The 19,578-nt window shown below is 38.1% G+C and overlaps 2 protein-coding genes across 10 annotated transcripts in view; both read left to right on the plus strand.

Annotated features, from left to right (window-relative positions):
* Positions 1-2,949, plus strand: part of LOC117966878 (hepatic lectin-like) — a 34,062-nt gene extending 31,113 nt beyond the window's left edge. For 7 of the 9 annotated variants that reach the window (XM_059007040.1, XM_059007041.1, XM_059007038.1 and 4 more), the window contains 6 exons: positions 242-304; positions 634-684; positions 1,217-1,279; positions 1,563-1,711; positions 2,289-2,395; positions 2,808-2,949. In XM_059007040.1, the coding sequence (XP_058863023.1) occupies positions 242-304; positions 634-684; positions 1,217-1,279; positions 1,563-1,711; positions 2,289-2,395; positions 2,808-2,934 (560 nt within the window). In that variant the 3' untranslated portion in view covers positions 2,935-2,949. The remainder of the gene's footprint in view (positions 1-241; positions 305-633; positions 685-1,216; positions 1,280-1,562; positions 1,712-2,288; positions 2,396-2,807) is intronic. The other 2 variants (XM_059007044.1, XM_059007047.1) reach the window with 1 other exon arrangement.
* A 1,155-nt stretch (positions 2,950-4,104) lies between these two features.
* On the plus strand, positions 4,105-11,057 carry LOC117409849 (CD209 antigen-like protein D). Its single transcript, XM_059007051.1, has 8 exons — positions 4,105-4,236; positions 4,925-5,026; positions 5,234-5,278; positions 8,373-8,414; positions 8,549-8,599; positions 9,405-9,553; positions 10,126-10,232; positions 10,684-11,057. Exons 1-8 carry the CDS (start codon positions 4,128-4,130, stop codon positions 10,808-10,810), a joined length of 732 nt encoding a protein of 243 aa, XP_058863034.1. The 5' UTR covers positions 4,105-4,127; the 3' UTR covers positions 10,811-11,057.
* The last annotated feature ends 8,521 nt before the right edge of the window (positions 11,058-19,578 follow it).

Here is a 19,578-nt window from a genome sequence, read left to right on the forward strand (position 1 = left end):
ACTGGAGCTGTCCGCGCGACGGGACAGTTGATGACCGTGATCCAGCAGCATGCACAGAATAGAAGAATTAGCAAGGAAATGTTTAATTACACTTTGATAAGAGGATGATATCCTCGGTAATGCAGGACCGCCTCCACACTCCCAGCAGAGATTAATAAGAGGATTTTGAAAGCCTTGGTTAGCTAATGCTGTGTCCCGACAGACAGACTGGCTGTGTATGACGCTAATGTCTCTGTTTCAGATTCGGAAATAGCTGCAGTACTACAGGACCTGAGAACCACACAGAAGATCTTGCAAGACAACGGTATGCACACACAGGGCTCTGGGGCTCTTTCATACTGAATATATTTATACAGCAGTGTCTCCTGAAGGAAGATGAATGTACAAATACAAATGAAATATCAAACTCTTGGAAAAAGCATTTTTTATTGCATGTCTGTTTATTTAACAGTTAAAGCCCAGTTTGGTAATTTGATAAGAGGATGATATCCTTGGTAATGCAGGACCGCCTCCACACCCCCAGCAGGGGTTAATAAGAGGATTTTGAAAGCCTTGGTTAGCTAATGCTGTGTCCCGACAGGCAGACTGGCTGGTGTATGACGTTAATGTTTCTGTTTCATGATTTGGAAATAGCTGCAGTACTACAGGACCTGAGAACCACACAGAAGACCTTGCAAGACAACGGTAGGCACACACAGGGCTCTGGGGCTCTTTCATACTGAATATATTTATACAGCAGTGTCTCCTGAAGGAAGATGAATGTACAAATACAAATGAAATATCAAACTCTTGGAAAAAGCATTTTTTATTGCATGTCTGTTTATTTAACAGTTAAAGCCCGGTTTGGTCATTTCAGTTGCATTAGTCACTCCTTTGAAAGGCATGACTTTACACAGGTGCTTTGGCGCACCCTAGTGGACACATTTCTGTACTGCCCATTGTAGTCCTCAGTAAAATAAAGTAACATAAAGCTGTCTCTTGTCAGTTTGTGTCTTTTTTTTCTGATATTTATATATTAATCATGCTCTGTTTTTTGGAGGGTCTGGGTGGATAATATAGGACCGTTTTTTTTTATTTTCTTTCTTTAAAAAAAAATTAGGAACCCTTAAGATGTACTTGTCAGCATTACACGTGTTCTGGCCCAGCTAGATTAGTATTGGACTTGAGAGAGACCCGAGAATAGTTCAGTAATGGACTTCTGTGTGCTTCCTTTCAGATTCTCAGCTCTCTGCGCTGGTCACTAGCTTTGGAAATGACATGTCTCACCTAATCAGTAAAGGTAAGCATCTGTAACAGACGTTTCTTTGGTAATCCGTTTTCTTCAACGTTTTCCACCTCGTCACTAGCCTTTACCCTTTGTTATCTTAATTGCTAATGTAATCTTGCATATGATTGGTCAAAACACACATGCCATTGACCAAATCCTGCCTTAAAAAAAAGAGTAGTTACCTTAACACTGCCCATAGTTTACAGGTTTATTAAAGTGTACAAATGTTTCACAAGCCTATCGCTTTTGTCCAGAGCTGTAAAATAATGATAACTGAAGATGTCCTTGTCTTCAGTGTGCATCGAAACCTGCCCCTGTGAATGGATCTCGTTCAATGAAGCATGCTACTACTTCTCCAAGAAGCGCGCAAACTGGCACAAAGCAAAGGAGTCCTGCAACAGTAAAAACGCTTCCCTCGCAGTGATCAGCAGCGACCAAGAGCTGGTAAGCAGGGGTAGCGCTGACCTGACACACTGCTAGTCCACTCAATCGCACATCACAGGGCTGTAAAGTAATTGGTGAAGCTTGCAGCTTCAGAGGGACGGAACTGCAGGTACGGGTTCCAATCCAACATAAAAGTGACGCTTTAGAACATTTAGGAGTTCTAGAATCTAGCGTGCGTACTGACAGCATGGGGTTGTGAAACATTACATTCACAAATAGAGCACCAGACATTAGCCAAAAAATTAGCAAAATTGTATTGCCCATTTGACCTGCCTTAGACCCCTTGCTTACTAAATACCCTGGTGCCTCTGAATAAACAGGTGCTGGGGTACCCCACTTATTTCCAATTCAAGTGACTGGGTATGACATGTTCTCTTCATTTCACCATTACAAATCAGGTTCTGGAGAAGGATATCCAAGGATTACACATTGAATATTCTACCAGTTTTGTCAGAGTTCCACTCAGGAAAATCATTTTACAGTAAAAGTGTTAAGGCTCATTTTATTTAATATTCACTATATGTTATTAAAAACGATTCCCTTGCTCTCCAACTACTTTCTACAATGATGTTTTCAGGATTATCTGAAGAGCAGAATAGGCTCCACTCATTACTGGCTTGGACTGAGTGATTCTGAGACGGAAGGGAGTTGGAAGTGGCTGGACGGACGCCCAGTCGAGAAAAGGCAAGTCCTTCCAAACGATGCGTTCCTAAATTTAGTGCGATTACATCATGCCGCTGCAAATTCATTAAAAACAGGAAACTGCTTGCTCTTCAGTGCAATTTCCAATGAATAAGCATTCCTGTAAAAGACTGAGAGAGAGACTCGAGAGCTGGTCACTCAGATTATTCCTTGTAAGCACTGCACAGGAGACAGCCCTGCAGCTTACAGTCTGGGGAGATTGAATTGCTATAACTAGACTCGCTCTTTTCAACGTTCAGTTTACAGGGGCTCACACAATACTGTGATAAGTCTCGTAATAACTGAAGAATGATTCATAAAGCGAGCTTGAAGTGTTTCCCATTTTCGTGTGATCACACGTTCGTGTTTTATAGGACACCATGCGATTGATAACTGATGTCGTTCTACCATTTAGATTTTGGAATTCTGGGGAGCCAAACAATGCTGCAAATAATGAAGACTGTGGCATATTGACCAGCAGCAAGCTGAATGACATTCCTTGCAACTCAGAAGAACACTGGATTTGTGAAATGAAGCTTTAAAACAATCCTGATTCTCTTAGGACACACAACGCCCTTCTGAGGAGCAAACTAGAAGGGTCTTGTAATGGTCCTTGTAGAGAGTATTGTGCGATGAAACTTGATGAGGTCAAACTTAAAAAAACAAAAAAAAACAATAGACAAACTGTAACAGTAGTTGTGCGCAGTCTCTTTATTTTACTTTGATTGCTGTTTTTCATCAAGTAGGCGATTCTGTGCGTGTGACGGTCCGCAATACTTCTTGACCTGCCCCTTCAACATTTGAACATTTCAATTGATAGAAGCAGGGTCGCGGGCAATTGCTTTTTCTGAAATCAAATTATGTTTTTTTAAAATCAATTCCCGATTCAAATTCCCATTCCAGGAACTGACCCCCCCATCCTCTCCCCCCCCCCCCCCCCAACCCTGTCTAGAAACGTTCAGTGCCAGTAGTTGTTAAGTTATTAAATGGCCCCATATTGTTTTGGAGAATAACTTGTATGCAATGATTTAAAGAGTGTAAGATTTTACAAACAATAAAGATGCATTTCCTATGCAACGTTTCTTCTGCCAAAGTGTAGTCATTATGAGTTTGTATCACTGGAAGGTGAACTGGGGGTTGCATTAGTGTACAGAGCCCTAATTAAAATATACTAGTGTACAGAGCTCAAAATAAAGTATACAAAATAACCAAAAAAACTAAGTACACAAGACAAGGGGAGCCAGGGAGATTTTAGGACAGTAATCTAGGAGCTTCCCATTCCTCCTGTGTTAGCGTCTATAGGACAGTAATTATATATATATATATTTTAACTGTAGGACCGATAACTTTTTAGACCACGGCTATCTTAAGTTCACTCTGTATTTGTGTGTTTTGCAGCACGCTTGAGATTTGAATTAGTTGGTTAACACTTAGTCAAGATGAGTAGGGATGTAAAAAATATATTTTTTCACAGTCTAAAAAGAGGTACTTCAAGATATTTCATGATTAAACATAATACTTATTAAAACAGAAATGGATCATTTTCTCCAGAGTTTATATTTAAATGCTGACCTGAAAAACAGTGAATGTTAAATTGTAATATATGTTGTTTATGTCCACCTTTCTTCTGCTTTATCTGAGCGAGGTGTTGATTTGTGGTTCATGGTGCCTCCAATAAACACTTCCTGTCGCTATGTGAACTGCAGTTGTCGGGCGAGTGCTTCATAACTGGTGCATGATCGGTGCGGTCAGCAGCATGGCTGATGATGTCTATGGAAACAGTGACTTCCATCAACAAACTGGACAAAGAAAACACCAAGACAGGGAAAGGTACCAAGCTCCAGGTACATCTCGTCTCTTATCTCTGATCTAGGGTCACTTCTAGCTTAGGTGTGACGGGGATTGTAGTATCTTGTCATGGGAGTAGCTGTGTTATATACTAAAAACAAAACAAAAACGAAAAGATTATATATATATATATATATATATATATATATATATATATATATATATATATATATATATGAATGATGTTAAATAAACAATCTAAATTATGTTCATGTAGTTTTTGTTTTTTTAAATTGTCTCAATCCTAAAAGTGACGCAACATTTTTAGCCATAGCTGTATGTACTGAAATAAGTTTATTTAAGTGTTCAAATAGTTTGTCATTTATACTTTATACTTTTCATCTATGAAAACTACAATTCAGTATATTAACGTAACACTATGCAGGCAGCCCAAGGTAAGTTATTTATTCACTGGTTCCTAAAACAACATTTCACAGATATTCTACTGTGTTCACGCTTTCTATTGAGTTCACAATTAGCACTTAATGGAATGAAAGTCAAACCACTGTTTGTGTGTTCTGTGCTGAACAGGAAGCCTGAATGTCACTGACCTCAGTGTACATTACCCGAAACACCAAGAGAAATGTATCAAACAAAGACTTCAAAAAAACAAACTGCAACTACAGGTATAAAGAACTATTTTGAAACTATTTATTGTGAATTATTGTTATTATTATTTTCCAGATCACAATGTCTGCGGAACCAAATCGATTGTGTTTCTCTACGTTCTGCTGATCGCTAGCTCTGTGATGTGGGCGGCTCTGCTCTCCTTGCTGTTTGTGAAATGTAAGTATGATGAGCCTCAATAAAGGAAGTTGAGGTTGAGGTTCAGGTAGTGGTGTTTGAGTGGAGAGTCCTTCTCTGAGTGCAGACTGGTGATTTCAAAAACCACACAAATAAACCAGAATGTTTACTGCAATTTCAGTGGAATAAAAATAATAAATACAATCAAAAATTAAGAGCCCCACATATGATCTGCTTTCTTGTTTTCAGGCACTGCAGAAATACAAACCCTGAAAACTCTCCTGACAGAAAAAGGTACATATCCTTCGTTTTTCATTTTTGAAAGTCCTGTGAATTGGCCCTCTGCTCCACTTTGGCTATGATTGTAGATTTTTACATGGGGCTCTTAGCTGGTAGGATGTCAGATCCTGAGAGATGTCATGTGCACCAGTACAAACTCAAATCCAGACTGGGATTTCTGATGCCCGAGCTCCAGTCAAACCAAATAGGGTGTCAATTGAGGAAACAGCCCAGGTGGCTGAGAAATATTTGTTACCTGGAATTGTTTGTTAGCCTGTTTAAATAATATGCTATTGAGAAACAACTGTAGAGCGCACATAATAGTATATTAGAGTGATGTTTATACTGGGGGTGAGCCGAGAACTCAGATCTCACGTGCATCCGTTACAATCGTTTAATTAAATCAGCTCCTGCTGACATTTAGAGCTATGGATTGAGAAAGTATCTATGTGATAAAGAGGAGAGACTAATACTTCAAAGATAGATTGCACGATGAAGTAAAAATTACTTTCTGAATGAAAATCAGAGCCAAAATATTAAAGCGTTGTTTAGCTTTTTTATTCACACGTCCTTGTTCATAAATCGGTTTCATAGCGGGTCACAATTGCCACTGTCATTACCAATAAACCATTGTGGAAGCGACCAGTGAAGGTCTGATGAACCAGTTGACTCCATGAAATCTGTGCTGGAAACTTACTCGGAGTAAACAGAGATGACAGAAATGAGGATTTATATTGGAGGTACACTCCCCGTACATAGAAAAATGAGTGTTCAAAACTGATTCATGAATAAAAATATCAAAACATCATGATGCTAAAGAAGCTACAGCAGCAACACGTGCAGCACACTAGGCAGCAATGGTGCGCAATGTGTTTTGTTGTAAACCCAACAGCCTGCACAGAAACACCTTGGGATGTATTTGATAGTCAAATTATGAACATCAGGGGCTCCCGAGTGGCGCATCCAGTAAAAGCACTCGCTAGAGTGCAGGATGCGCTCTATAGCCGGATGTCACGAGTTCGGGGGGAGGGAGGGCTAGGTCAGCCAGGGTGTCCTCGGCTCACCGCGCACCAGCGACCCCTGTCGTCTGGCCGGGCGCCTGCGGGCTTGCCTGTAAGCTGCCCAGAGCTGCGTTGTCCTCCGACGCTGTAGCTCTGAGGCGGCTGCACGGTGAGTCTGCAGAGTGTAAAGAAGCGGGCGGCTGACAGCACTTTCTTTGGAGGACAGCGTGTGTTCATCTTCGCCCCTCCTGAGTCAGCGCAAGGGTGGTAGCGGTGAGCTGAGCCTAAAAATAATTGGGCATTTCAAATTGGGGAGAAAATAATAAAAAATAATTGGCAACGACTAAATTAAAAATAAAAAAAATATATGAACATCAAGTAGTCTAGGAGGAAGACACACCACAGCCCTGCAGATATTGTTAGTGCCAGGTGATCTATTGGATTAGTTTAGAGTGTCGCATTCGAGTCTTATGAAGGTAAAACTCCAGAGGGAACAGTACTCCTAGTAGCTAATTTTCATGCACTGGGCCCGAGTGAAATTAATACAGTGAATCCACTAAGACATCTATAGTTCAGGCAATGAATGTATGCTTACCTTTCTCTTTGAGGTGCAATTGATTCAGAGCGGCTTGGTGACATTAATCAGCAGGTAAAGGCTTTTCAAGCCTCAAATCAGAACCCAGAGGCTGGGTTCGATTTCTCACGCGCTCAGTTGAGGATCAGAGGTCAGAAAAAGAATGCTTTGGTATTGTTTGATTTAAAGTTTTTATGTCCAATTTTTCAGTTGCCTACCCATCTTTCATGATGTCGCCACAACCCCCCTGCTCATGCAGTATGTGGTTACAATGTGTCTGCTAGCTATCAAGCTTACCTAAATGTTTAAATTCACACTACAAAATATTTAACATGTTTAAGCAAAATGCACATACTACTCTAAGTAAATGTAATTATAATACATAAGTTTAAGTAAATATAAATCATAAGCTTATCACATGTAATAAAGTTTAGCATGTTAATTATACATCTTTACCTTCACAGAAAATAGACTTCAGCCTACTTCCTCAAAAATCTGCCTCTAGCAAGCGATACTGCAAGACCAAACCACACACTGACCTTCTGACTGATAAAAATACACTATCTAGATGGCTGTTACTGGGTATAAGTTTGTTTGTCAGAGAAAATGGTTAGTTAGCAGCGTTGCTGCTTCACTGAAAAGGTTTTAAAAGAAAAGACAGCTATAGTTAATCTTTTAGAGAAGACTGGTGCTAGTGACCAGAAAGCATGGGTTTATTTTTTATTATAGAAAATGCAGTATGTAACTATACTTTATGATATAAAGTATTTAGCAGCAAGCAAGCTCTTCTCTTCAGGTCAAGAGGGACCCCATCCTTTTCTGTTCTCCTCTTCTCCCTCAAAGGCTGGTCTCAGGCATCCAGTATCTTGCATCACAGGTCTGGTGATCTCTCTGTGGTTGGCACCTGTAATGTACTGCGCCTCTCTCATTCAGCTCCCTACACTGCAGGCATACCATGCTTCCCATGGCTCCCCAGTCTACTGGCTTTTTACACTTGAAGCAGGTTGCTCTTATTATGTCCTTGCCATTGAAATTAACCACTGGCTCTCCGGAACTAACCTCAGTATAAACACAACATCTTCCAGGGGAGCAAACTGTGCAAACTCTCTTTTTAAACGGGCCTGTCTTAGCTGGCACTTGTCACAACAACAATCTGGGTGTCTTGGAGAAGCTCGTTTATTCTTGGAATTTCTCACTCTCAAACCAAATCTTGCGGAATCCCCTGCAGGACTGTTATGGAAAGTCCTGTACTTGTCCATCTCAGTCTGCTCACATAAACACACTAATCTGGGCACACCACGGGCCAGTTTAATGTCTCTAATATAATATGGACTTGCCTCCATATCTGTCACTTTCCACTCCTCTGTGTGTAGTCAGTGGGTATTTGCAACAACAGATTAGACAAGGAGCCTCCCTGAACACCAGTATTTATTTGATGTATTCTCCACACCGTGCCAGGCTCAAGGGTTTTGATTAATTCCATGACAAGACTTCTCATAACTTCAGCTCAGTGATCGGATGTCTTTTTTCACAGATTCTCAAATCGTGGCAAATTTTGAGAATTACATTTCTAAAGGTAAGTGTTAATGTGTTGGCGTTTGATCTGCGTGCTGCAGGCCACAGTTATCTTTTTATGTGAAGTACTTTACCAATTTCTGTAGGGTGGAGATTTCTCACAGCACCAGCTCACTGATTTGTGTCTCTTTTCAGATTCTCAGATCATTGAAAATGTTACAAAGCTGGAAAAATATGTTTATAAAGGTAAGTCCTAAAGGCAGAATTGCTAGGGATTGTACATGTTTGTTATCATGTCGTGCATTTAATTTTCTTACAGAATGTTAGTGTTGCATTTCACAGATAATGAGTAAATATTTAAACCAAAGCGAACTTATCTCTGCATTGTACTGAATTCCATATTAGGTCTGAATCCAACATGAAAAATGTGTTTGTTTTTCAGAGTGGTAGAGACATTCTGTAGTCGAACCTACAGCATCCCCGTGGGGTGTCGAGGAGTAAACCGAGGCTGACTGTATATATATTTGTTTGGTGGAGGAGTCGGGGAGGAGTGTTTCACCAGTGTTTTTGACCTGTGTTTTTGTAAATGTTTTGTGAAGGTGAAAGCCCAGTTTACAAGTGTTCATTCTTCCAACTGGGGCAGGATAGCGCTGTGGCCCAAGATGTTAGGGCAGTAAAGGAGACTCAGAAGCTGCAGTGAAGCCCTGTTTGCTCACGTTTATTAAACAATTATAAACCAACAGGGCCAAAATAAAAGATTCAAACAAAAGGATAAACACATATAAGCTGGGCATTCACCTTCACTACACCATTTACAAAAACTCTCACCCCAAACTCCTCCACCAGAGAAAGGATTTAGCATCCCTTTTATATACACATGGCCATTCCCCAATTAGCACTCAGTTACCTAATTAGGGAATGGCCACACCTGTGATTGTTGGCAGGGACAGATTTAACCCCATCCCTGCCAAACGTAGCCCTGTTTACACTGGCAGGGGGTCCGCCTGCCACACCCAGTATAGTAATCCTGCCCCTCAATTGTTTTCTCTAGTGTGTGCCAATACCTGCAGTGGTAGCTGGAACTTGTTCAATGGGGCCTTCTACTACTTTTCCAAGGAGAAAAAGGGCTGGAAAGAAGCACGCACATTCTGTCAATCCCAAAACTCAGACCTTGCAGTGATCAACAGCGACGAAGAGCTGGTAAGAAACAGTTAGTGATTATCAGACAGTATACTTCCCCCTCTGAAAATGAAAATGATTGCCTAACGTAGCAAAGCCCCTGCAACCTGTTGCACAATTTACAGGTTTTGTGAGGCTTCAATAAAGAACTCGAGTCGGCTCAAATAAAAGCACATTACTGAAAAAACTTTCTTACAGAACTTTGTGAGCCCCTGATAAAACAAACCAGCGAAACGAAGCAAGCCTAGAAAAACATTACAAGTTATTTTATTGTTATTATTAATTAATCATTTAGCAGATATTTTTTTTATCCAAAGCGACTTACAGAGAGTAGGGGGTGAACTATGCATCAACAACTGCTGCTGCGGAGTCACTTCCAATAGGACCTCGTTTGTTTGACGTCTCATCCGAAGGACTGAACATAAGGAGGTTCAGTGACTTGCTCAGGGTCACACACAGTGTGTCAGTGATTGAGCTGGGATTAGAACAGGGAACATCCTGGTATCAAGCCCTTTTCTTTAACCACTGGACTACCAAGCCTCAGTTTTAATCTCTGCTACATATAAATACTAATAATGCAATTGTGTTTTTAGAAATATCTACAGGACAAAGGACCCGCAAAAGAACTGTGGCTTGGACTGAGTGATTCAGATAACGAAGGCACCTGGAAGTGGCTGGATGGACGTGTGGTTGAGAAGAGGTAAGCACTTGGAGTGATGGGTTCCTGACCTTAAAAACTCCACCAAGGTGGTCATGTTAAACAAACACTGACCCACAGTAAAGTACAATGTCCCACTCGTTCACATTTCCTTTGGAAAGTATATCATTCATGTTATTTTATTGTGTCCAAATTCTGCACGGTTTCCACAAGCTTCCTCAGTCCCCTCTTTTGCCAACTGCTTCCCACGCCCCTTCCAAAACTAGAGAAACTCTCCATTAAACCATAACTCAGTTTGACCCTTCTTGAAAACGAGACCGCTTTCTGTCCTGAAAACATTTGAAAGAAACCGCCTAACTGCGACCACAAGAACTGAACTGAAGAGGTCCCTAGTAAATGCACATTTTCAATCCTTATGGGCATCTGTGACATTCTTTCAATATTGTTTATAGGGAATTCTGAACCAAATAACTCGTGTGGTTTTATTGTTTAGATTGTGGCATAAAGGAGAACCAAACAACTATGAAAACAGTGAAGACTGTGGGCTGCTGAGCAGTGGCCTGCTAAATGACTTAACATGTGAAGCAAAACTGCCCTGGATTTGTGAAAAGCGACTTTGAAATCCTCTCTGCTTTATTTTTCACAATACCTTTTTAAATCATCCAGGATCATGCACGTTGAAATTGTTCTGTTATTTTATGCTCGTATGATTTTGTATTCCTGTTTTCATGTTTGCTGTTAGTGTTTCTGTCCTGTTTGAATGATTTATTGATTTTTGTAAAGTGTTATTTCTCTTGCCAGGACCCCCTTGACACTGAGATGTATATCTCAAGGGCTCTGTCCTGCTTAAATAAATACCATTGAAATGTGAACAAGACTACTGTGGAATGAATCGTTTTATAATAGGAAACTAGGTAAGAATAATATACAGAGGAGCCAATGTTCTGGAAATTCACACCAAAGAGCCCGCCCCGCTGACTGTGATGACATCAAGAGCGGCCAATATAAAACTAGGATTTGAGAATATAATAAAACACCATCACTATAACCTGACCTTTAACCTTATACAGTTTCATCCTAATATGTATTATTTATATGTACCCTGTGTGTGTGTATATACTGTATATATATATATATATATATATATATATATATATATATATATATATATATATATATAGGGTTAAAGAAAGCTATCGCAGCACAGATTAAGAAGACTGCGGCTCCCTTATCGATGATAATCAGACAAATCGCACACACCCACTGTTTAGTCTGTAGGCTGGTAAAGTTTATGTGTTCCCATTAAAGCTACAGTAGCATAAGCTGCAGAGTACAAAAGAAAATGTCAAGTAATCGTTTTTTCTGGATTAATTCTAACAACGAATAACATTAATAAAATAATTTAAACAGTGCAAATACTGTAACCTGGCTAAAACAATAGAAAATCCATTCCAACATTACAGTCTTCCCTGCTCGGGTAGAAACACCCTCATTTCTCAAATTTAAACAAATCAACACAAAGAAGTCGAAGTAAAATTATTATTATTATTATTATTATTATCTTTACTTCAAACTTCAATCTCACAATTCTGTGTGGAGTCTCCCTGCATGTTTTATTCAAAGGGTTATTACTGATAAAATGGAAGAATCAAAAACACTAAACGATAAGGATTAGATCAGGCGTTTCTCATAAAGAAAAAAGCTGTTTCTTCAAAATGCATTTACAATCCCAGGCAAAAGCTGAACTTTGATATTGTATATGAAGATAAAGTAACTGGATGTAGCTGAGATGCTCATTCCATAAGCCTGTGCTGCACTTCCATTAGCTGTATAGATGAAGCATGATTTTGCATTTTAAAACATCTTGCACTACTTTAGATGAGAGAAAGTTCCTGGGTCATTTCACCTCAGCAGTGTCACCTGGGCCAACAGGGAAGCAGGTGGAGACAATGACCAAGCCAGTGCAACACTGACCGAAAGCCAGGCTTGCAAACTGAGGCATTTAACCAATTCCAGTACTTGTGTTTCCTTCAGCAGCATATTTGAGACCTGCTCTATATAATGAATGGGAGTTTAAAGCAAGGAAGATTTAGGGAGGTATTTTTCAGAGCTGCACCCTCTCTCTGCCATTCAGTCCCGGGTCTCTCTCAAGCAGAGGCTGAGACCGTCACTGAGCTAGCCTACACTGCCACCTAGTGGCACTATGATGAATAACAGAATCACAACCCCTTCGTAAAATCAAACAGTAAGAAGTGCTGTTATATTTCAGTTTTAGTAGTATGTCATGTTAGATTTCGAAATGTCACATTTTTCAATTTGTCAGTTTCTTCGTTAAGTACACAGAGCAGTGTGTAATTCAATATGTTAATGTAACATTATTCAGCGGGTTTAATTTGACTTTATGAAGCAACATTTATTAATTCTATCGGGTGATGCAAAAGTTTTGACCATAGCTGTACAAACATATTATGAAATGTGTTGACAATTAAATATTGAAAAGTTAATTGACTAATTACAGTGACTTTAATTGAAGTAATTTGTTGCCACTGTGAGACGCTCATTTGAACAGAATACTGCTAATTGCAATTTTGACCAGTTATGTGCTAGACATGATTAAAAGGGGAATGGGGGATTGGAATTGATTTTCAAAAGAAATTAGAATTGGAATTGGAATTGGAATTGGAATTGGAATTGGAATTGGAATTCCCCTGACCCTGGCTTCAGTCATCCTTTGCTAGTGATTTGCACCATTTCTATTAGAGAAGCTGGCTGAGGGAGTTTCTTACCAGCTCTTGTTGGGTTTTGACCATTGCAAGCACAGCGTCTTGATTGTAACAGAATTCCTTTGCTTTCTGCCAGTCCCTCTCGCCCTTGGAAAAGTAGTAGCACTTTCTACTGAACTCCTTCCAGTCACATGGGCAGGTCCTGAAGTCACACACTAAAGACAGCATGAAGAACAGGAATCATTCAAGAACTATTGCAAACGAGTGAGCGGAGACAGTAAACACAGCACTGAATGTATTTATTCATCCTATACAATATTTTTGTTAGTGTCTATAGGTCTATAATCTTTTTATCGTAAGTCAGCTGACTTTGCAAGAGGCATTATTTTAGATAGACCTGTCTCGCAATCCGCGTGTTCAGATTTCTTTACGTACTCTTTTTATTTGCTCAGCATACACTCTTATCTCAGGGGAGACGTTAGGAGGACAGAGATGTTATTACTCCTAGTGGGATATAGTTCGTGCTCTGGACCCGCAGTATATTCGGATGACCAATATAGTACCCAAGAAATTGACAGACTCATGTATCTAAAGTGCCTTTACGAATCAGAGTATGATCAGTACTCCTTCGGTTTATTAACAGTTAAATATTGGATTGAGTAGCTACAGGCTACTTCATATCCCCAGCTGACAGACGTTCTGGGCAGTCCAGTGTCTTAACAGATATTAACGTTAACACTTTAATACATCTTTATGTATTCGTGCAGCCGGCAGGCCTGGCCGCGACCACGACACTAAATACACCCAGTAGCCTCTTTTCAGCACATTCAACAAATGTTCTCCTATCCTCTAAACATAGCGTGAGTCCCTTATAGCAATACATGCAATACATGTGAGATAAAATAATAATTGATTAATGCTTACCCTTTAATAAAGATCGTAAAAGGATATGACTGTCTTCACCAGGCAAATTAAACTGAGTTAAATCAGTTCAATTGTGTTTTTGGTTTGCAGAAGATGGACCACCTTGCCCTGTCTGGGATGAGTGTGGTACTCCATTGAAATTACTCTGGAGTTAAATAGGTTTTTTGTCTCATTGGAATACATGGGACGCCTCAATTAAATCCAATCATTAATCAGGTGGGACAGTTCTTATCCATTTTACAAATAATAGTTTTCAAAAGATCCAGACTAACTTTTCAGAATTAATAGGCGTCATGTACTCAATAAATTCAATACTTCATATTTGTCTAACTCCAAACCTATGATCTCATTTCTTTGCTTTCCTCCGAGCCCCTCCTTTATCTGAAACGTTAAGTGAACCAAGGTTCCCAGGATCTTGGTTTATAATATAATATAAAAACACTACTGCATGCAAAACACTAATTTTATATGTGTTATATGAGAGATGTTCTTAATATGTGACATCATCTTCTAAGTGATTATATTATGCTAAATTAAAGGTATGTGTTTCTTTTAACTTCATATTGTTTCATCATTTTGTTAATGAGTCAGTTTTGATTCCATATACCATTGTCTAACAGAGTATTTGACACAAGTTTGTCTCATACAATATTCAAGTCATTTAGTTTCACTAAGTTTAAGTGGTAATAGTTTTCATTACAATTATGTATCCATAAAGAGATGTACTGACCAGGCTCTGACCTGTACCTGACTCTGGGAATATGTTACTGCTAGCAGTTTCCACAGTCTCTTGTTTTTTTCAAGGTCAGAGTCTGTGCAAAGCACTTTATTAGATATATGACCTGTCCATTAAGCCATGAGTTGTGCATATTATTTCAAGACATTTACTTATCAGTACTAAACCACTAACTTAACACTTCATCTCTATGAGGCTTGCAACTCTGCTGAAGTGGAACCCAAGGACATTCCCTCTTTCTAGATAAGAAGAGAGGCCCTGGTTTCACTGCAGCAGTTTCAAATCACCGCATTATAAGGAATCCATCTGCCATAGACAATAGTATAGTGGATTAATAACAAGGTACATTATAGTATATTATTACAAACTTAACACAAAACATAACACAACACCTTTTAACTTCTATACTTCAATGGATATCATAATGTCTAGAAGTCTTATTGTTCAATAGAAAGAAGAATAAACTTGTACCATTTTCCCATTTAAGTAAATCGAATACTGCTCCAGGTTTTAATCTTCTTATCACTACAGCAAGGTCTTGAACAAGCAATAATACTTGTCAGTTTTAAATAATATGTTTTCTCATTATAGCAAATACTTAAAACATATTATTAATCTTATGAAATAACTGTTATGAACTATAAACAGTTTCAATTAGCACTGAACCTGTTTCATTATAAGATAATCTTTCAATTAATTTACCTCTGTTTATCAATTGCTATAATATTATTTTGGTGAATCCCTTTTAGGATTTAAATCCAAATATAGGCCCGTATGACCCTTCTCTTTGTTCATACAAAATCCAGCCGAGACAGGATTTTTTCTCAAGACCTCTGGCTTGTTAGTTAATCTTTTGGTCATAAAGAGTCTCTTCTTATCTTGTGCTTTTCTTGACATAAATTTGTAGATTAACGTTCACTTTTAGCCGGAATGGTGCTTTTTATCAAGCGTCATGCTTTCTGAAGATTAGATGTACTAGTGGTAAATCGTTCATTATATATATTTTCTTAGGGATTCTCAGACCACTAAGTATTTAATTGAATACATGTGTAATTCCAAACAAGAGTGGACTGACCTATTTCATGGAGCAAGAGAGACACCTACTAGTGGTACAAGGATACTCTTTCTTTATCCTTCCTAATATCTTTGACACTTCATTTTATAATACATTCCATATTTGAAATCGCCTAGTACATATTCAGCATATCCATATGTTCTCAGCAGGATTCAGCTCCTGTACCAGGTTTCGCTCTTAGTTGTTTCCACAAGAAGTCCCTTGATCCAATGTTTCTCCATCACAGGTGTGGATTTCCATGGCCTGACTTCATTCCTATAAGATACTTGGACACGTTTAGCTGTAAATATTATTTCTTTATATTTCCTGTTGTTCGCACAGAGTCACTTTGCGAGGTACGCCTTCCATCCAGAACACTGAAGGAGGCCAAAACTCACTGTTATTCATATTTTCTGGTATCCAATTCCTGTTCTGCCTCACATCATCAGTTGGCAGACACAATACAACTGAATCTGATTCAATTGATGAACCAACAGCTGTAGCTACCGAGATCCTCCATGTCAAAGGACTCAATATTTTACTGACCAGCCTAGCTGATTCAGCGTCACTTGCGACATTTCCCCCTCTTGGTTCCTCAAATGAATCAGATTCAAACCAAGACTGAGTCCTCATAAAGGCCACAAATAGAGGAAAGCTGAGGTGCAGTACAACAGTATTGTTTACATGAGTTATAAAAGTTCTCATTAGTTTACTTACATTTTTCAAATATTAACACGTTTCCAAAATCCTTACTGCTTCATGGAATGGATATTTATCATTCCCCACATACAGAAGTTACACACATATATTTCTTTCTATACCATAAGGTCTGCTGGAAAGGTATTTAAAGATCATCCTATATAAATGAAACCCCATTAATTACTATGACATAAAGAACATGTTCAGCAAATTTCAATGCTCATGCTATGGGTCCTTGTTTATTTATTTTATTATTTTATAATTTTATTCTTTAATTTTATTTGTATTTTTATTACTATTATTATTATCTGGGAAAGCAGCTTGTAACAGAGAAAAACCGCTTGCTTCTCGATCAATGACCTGTCTCACCTTTCGGTTATTTATTCGCAAGATCTCTATTGAAATATTTTATTTTGTCTTATTACAAGCAGATATATCTGTTATAATTAATATATCTCATATATCTGAATAAACTGCAAAGTGTCTTAAAATGTTAAAATGTTCTCAAAATGATGTTACAAAAACCCATAGGTCTTAACAAAGTATACATAATTACTAAAACCAAGACAGGCTCAACTATCCTTGAAGTTATTTTCATTTCAAACTTATAACATTCTATTGCTTACAGCATCATACCCTATTAGCTGCTTCCACTGTACCTGTACCTAAGGAGTTAATCTGGCTTCCAGCTGGCTTGCTTATCAGTGTTGCTATGGTTTCCAAGCAAGTTTTACTCCCCTTTTTTCAATCCTGGCCATAGATTCAAAAAAGTTAGCACATATACATTTGAAACACATAGACCAAATTCCATATCTCCTTCATTTGTCAAAATGCCTGGAATACATCAAAACTGAATTTAAGAAAGTGTTAAAAGGAAACATATTGATTGTACTCTCCCCTTTTCTTTCTTTCTTTTTTAAATAGTTTAGCAATAGAGAAGCTGCTTGCTGTATTTCCAGAGGACAGTGTATATTAACACACTTTCTCAATAAACAATCATAAGCATTTTTGTACTTTCCAAATTGCTCTCTAAATCTCTGTTATTTTCCTTTGCATGGTTTTTGCTTTACTTATCAAGACAATAATTCTGTTACATTCCTTTTATGAATATAAAAGTTTCAGTTTTATTTTAATGATAGCCAAATATATCCATTAAAACAATTACATGTATAGTATAAAAGGTTTTACTTTTATTACTATTCAAATGTATTATTACTCATTTTGATTTCAAATTTTATTAATTTTTTCCAATTCATGTAATAAAATAAAACCATGTCAGGCTTCACTTGTAACCATTACAGAATTACTAGTAAACTACAATAACAATGTATTTATTTATTTATTTTGTTAACAGAATTTCATTTATTTAAATTATACTCTAGTTAAATAGTATAATGCATTCTTTCTTTTCTTAAATGATCTTAGCCAAATTAATAATATGTCTTTTAATTTTTCATGCAATTTATAATCCAAATATTTATTTTTGATTCATGAAAATATTTTCAATATAATATTTCCAGGTACAGTTCTTAATCTGTTCTATTTGCACAGTCACATTATCAAACAAAAGTCTCTCTGCCTTACCTCTGCCTGCCTGCACTGGCAAAGTAACACACTCTATCTGCTGTTCTTATATTACCTCAGTAGTTGTCAGCTATTTTCTTTATGTTTTTGGTATCTCCTACTTTTAAGGAGTGGTTCCACAAAATCCATCATTGCTTTTTAACAAGGGCTATTTCCTTTCAAATCTGAGCATAGGTTCCACTGTCCCTCTATTGTTTTAATTGTGTTGTAGACAGGGCAAACATCTTCTGCAAACCTCCACAGTTTCAGCATATAATTCAGGACACCAACATTCACGTAACTGTCTTAAGATTCCCCTGAGTGCACTATATAATGCATCTACTCCTTAGTGAGCTGTCTGTAATATGATCTGTCAGCTTGCTTCAGGAGACACTATCTTTTAGCTTGTTTCAAACAGTTTGTATAAGATCCCCTGTTCCAGCTGGCATCTGTCTCCATCAGACGGATATTCAGACAACAGTTGGCTATCAGCAAGCAAACTAATAAGCCTTGCTGCTGATGCTAGGTAGGTCAAATTTTAATAACTTTGTACTGCTTCTTATGCCAGTTTATCAGCATGATTATTTCCAATTATTGTTACTTCCTTCGTTCGAACCCGACGGAAATTCCTATCCCACAGATTGGCCTGCTCTCAATTGTCTGACAGGATGCATCGGTAAAGATCAGACAGTCAGGCGTAAATGATTGCCCTGCTGGAACTGTTTGTTCCTCCCATTGTTCAAATGGGGGAAGGTGCTGGAATTTTTTACTGAGGTTAGAGGTTAGCTCAGAAACTGTGTTATAGACTATTTTTCGGATTAGCTAGCAAAGTAATCCATCTATTCCACATTAAATTAAGCGCTTTCGTGTTTATCAGTGATCCTTTAGTCAGGGTAGCTAATCCTGGGATATTACTGAAAACTTCAATAAGATCGTCCTGAGCTAAATTGAACAAAGATGCCATTACTTTAGAAAGGGCAGTTATCAACCTTTCTTCGTAACAAAACTGCTGTTCAGTAGAGGAGAAATTGAAACCCAAATATTTAATTGGCATTTCATCTCCTTTATTCCTTATGACAGCCTGTTCTCCAATGTGGAAGTGAGCTTCTAAAGGCTTACCACTCACTCTAATGGTAATGTCTTGTACTTTTCCTATTAGTATTTTCACATAATTAAACAATTCCATCACAACCTATAACTAGTTGTTCGTCTTCATTTTCATTTTCAGGGAAGAGATACTGTTAACCTTTTCTTTGTAAATTGTACTCAGATTCATACTCTAATCCTTAATCTAATTTAATTTAATTTAATTTAATCCTAATTTAATTATTTATTTTCATTTAATTGTATTTAATTATTTAATTTAATGTCATTATTTATTTATTTTTCTCTGTATTATTTTATAAATTTCAATTTTTTAAATAATCTTCCACCTTCTCTATCACAATTTCAACTGCTTCTGGTGCTGATGGGTTAAAAATTAAACATCTGCTATATCACTCTATGTTATTTTAGGTCTGCTCTCTGTGCATTCCTGCTCGCTGGGCTCTCTCTGCAAGACCCCCTCCTCATTATACATACGAGTTGGTGCAGTCTGTGAGCTCTCGCTCTCCTTGCAGGTTACCGCCCCTCTGGGTGAACTAAACATTCCTTACTTGCATTACAAGATAGGCTGTATCAATGCTGCTA

This window comes from Acipenser ruthenus, chromosome 34 (genome assembly GCF_902713425.1).
Source record: "Acipenser ruthenus chromosome 34, fAciRut3.2 maternal haplotype, whole genome shotgun sequence".
Taxonomy (NCBI): Eukaryota; Metazoa; Chordata; class Actinopteri; order Acipenseriformes; family Acipenseridae; genus Acipenser; species Acipenser ruthenus.

Excerpts from the sequence above, each read along its gene's own strand:
- LOC117409849 (XM_059007051.1), top strand. The coding sequence starts at position 4,128 with ATGATCGGTGCGGTCAGCAGCATGGCTGATGATGTCTATGGAAACAGT. Across the intron at positions 5,279-8,372 it reads AACTCTCCTGACAGAAAAAG|ATTCTCAAATCGTGGCAAAT; the intron begins GTACATATCCTT and ends CTTTTTTCACAG. Across the intron at positions 8,600-9,404 it reads GGAAAAATATGTTTATAAAG|TGTGTGCCAATACCTGCAGT; the intron begins GTAAGTCCTAAA and ends TGTTTTCTCTAG.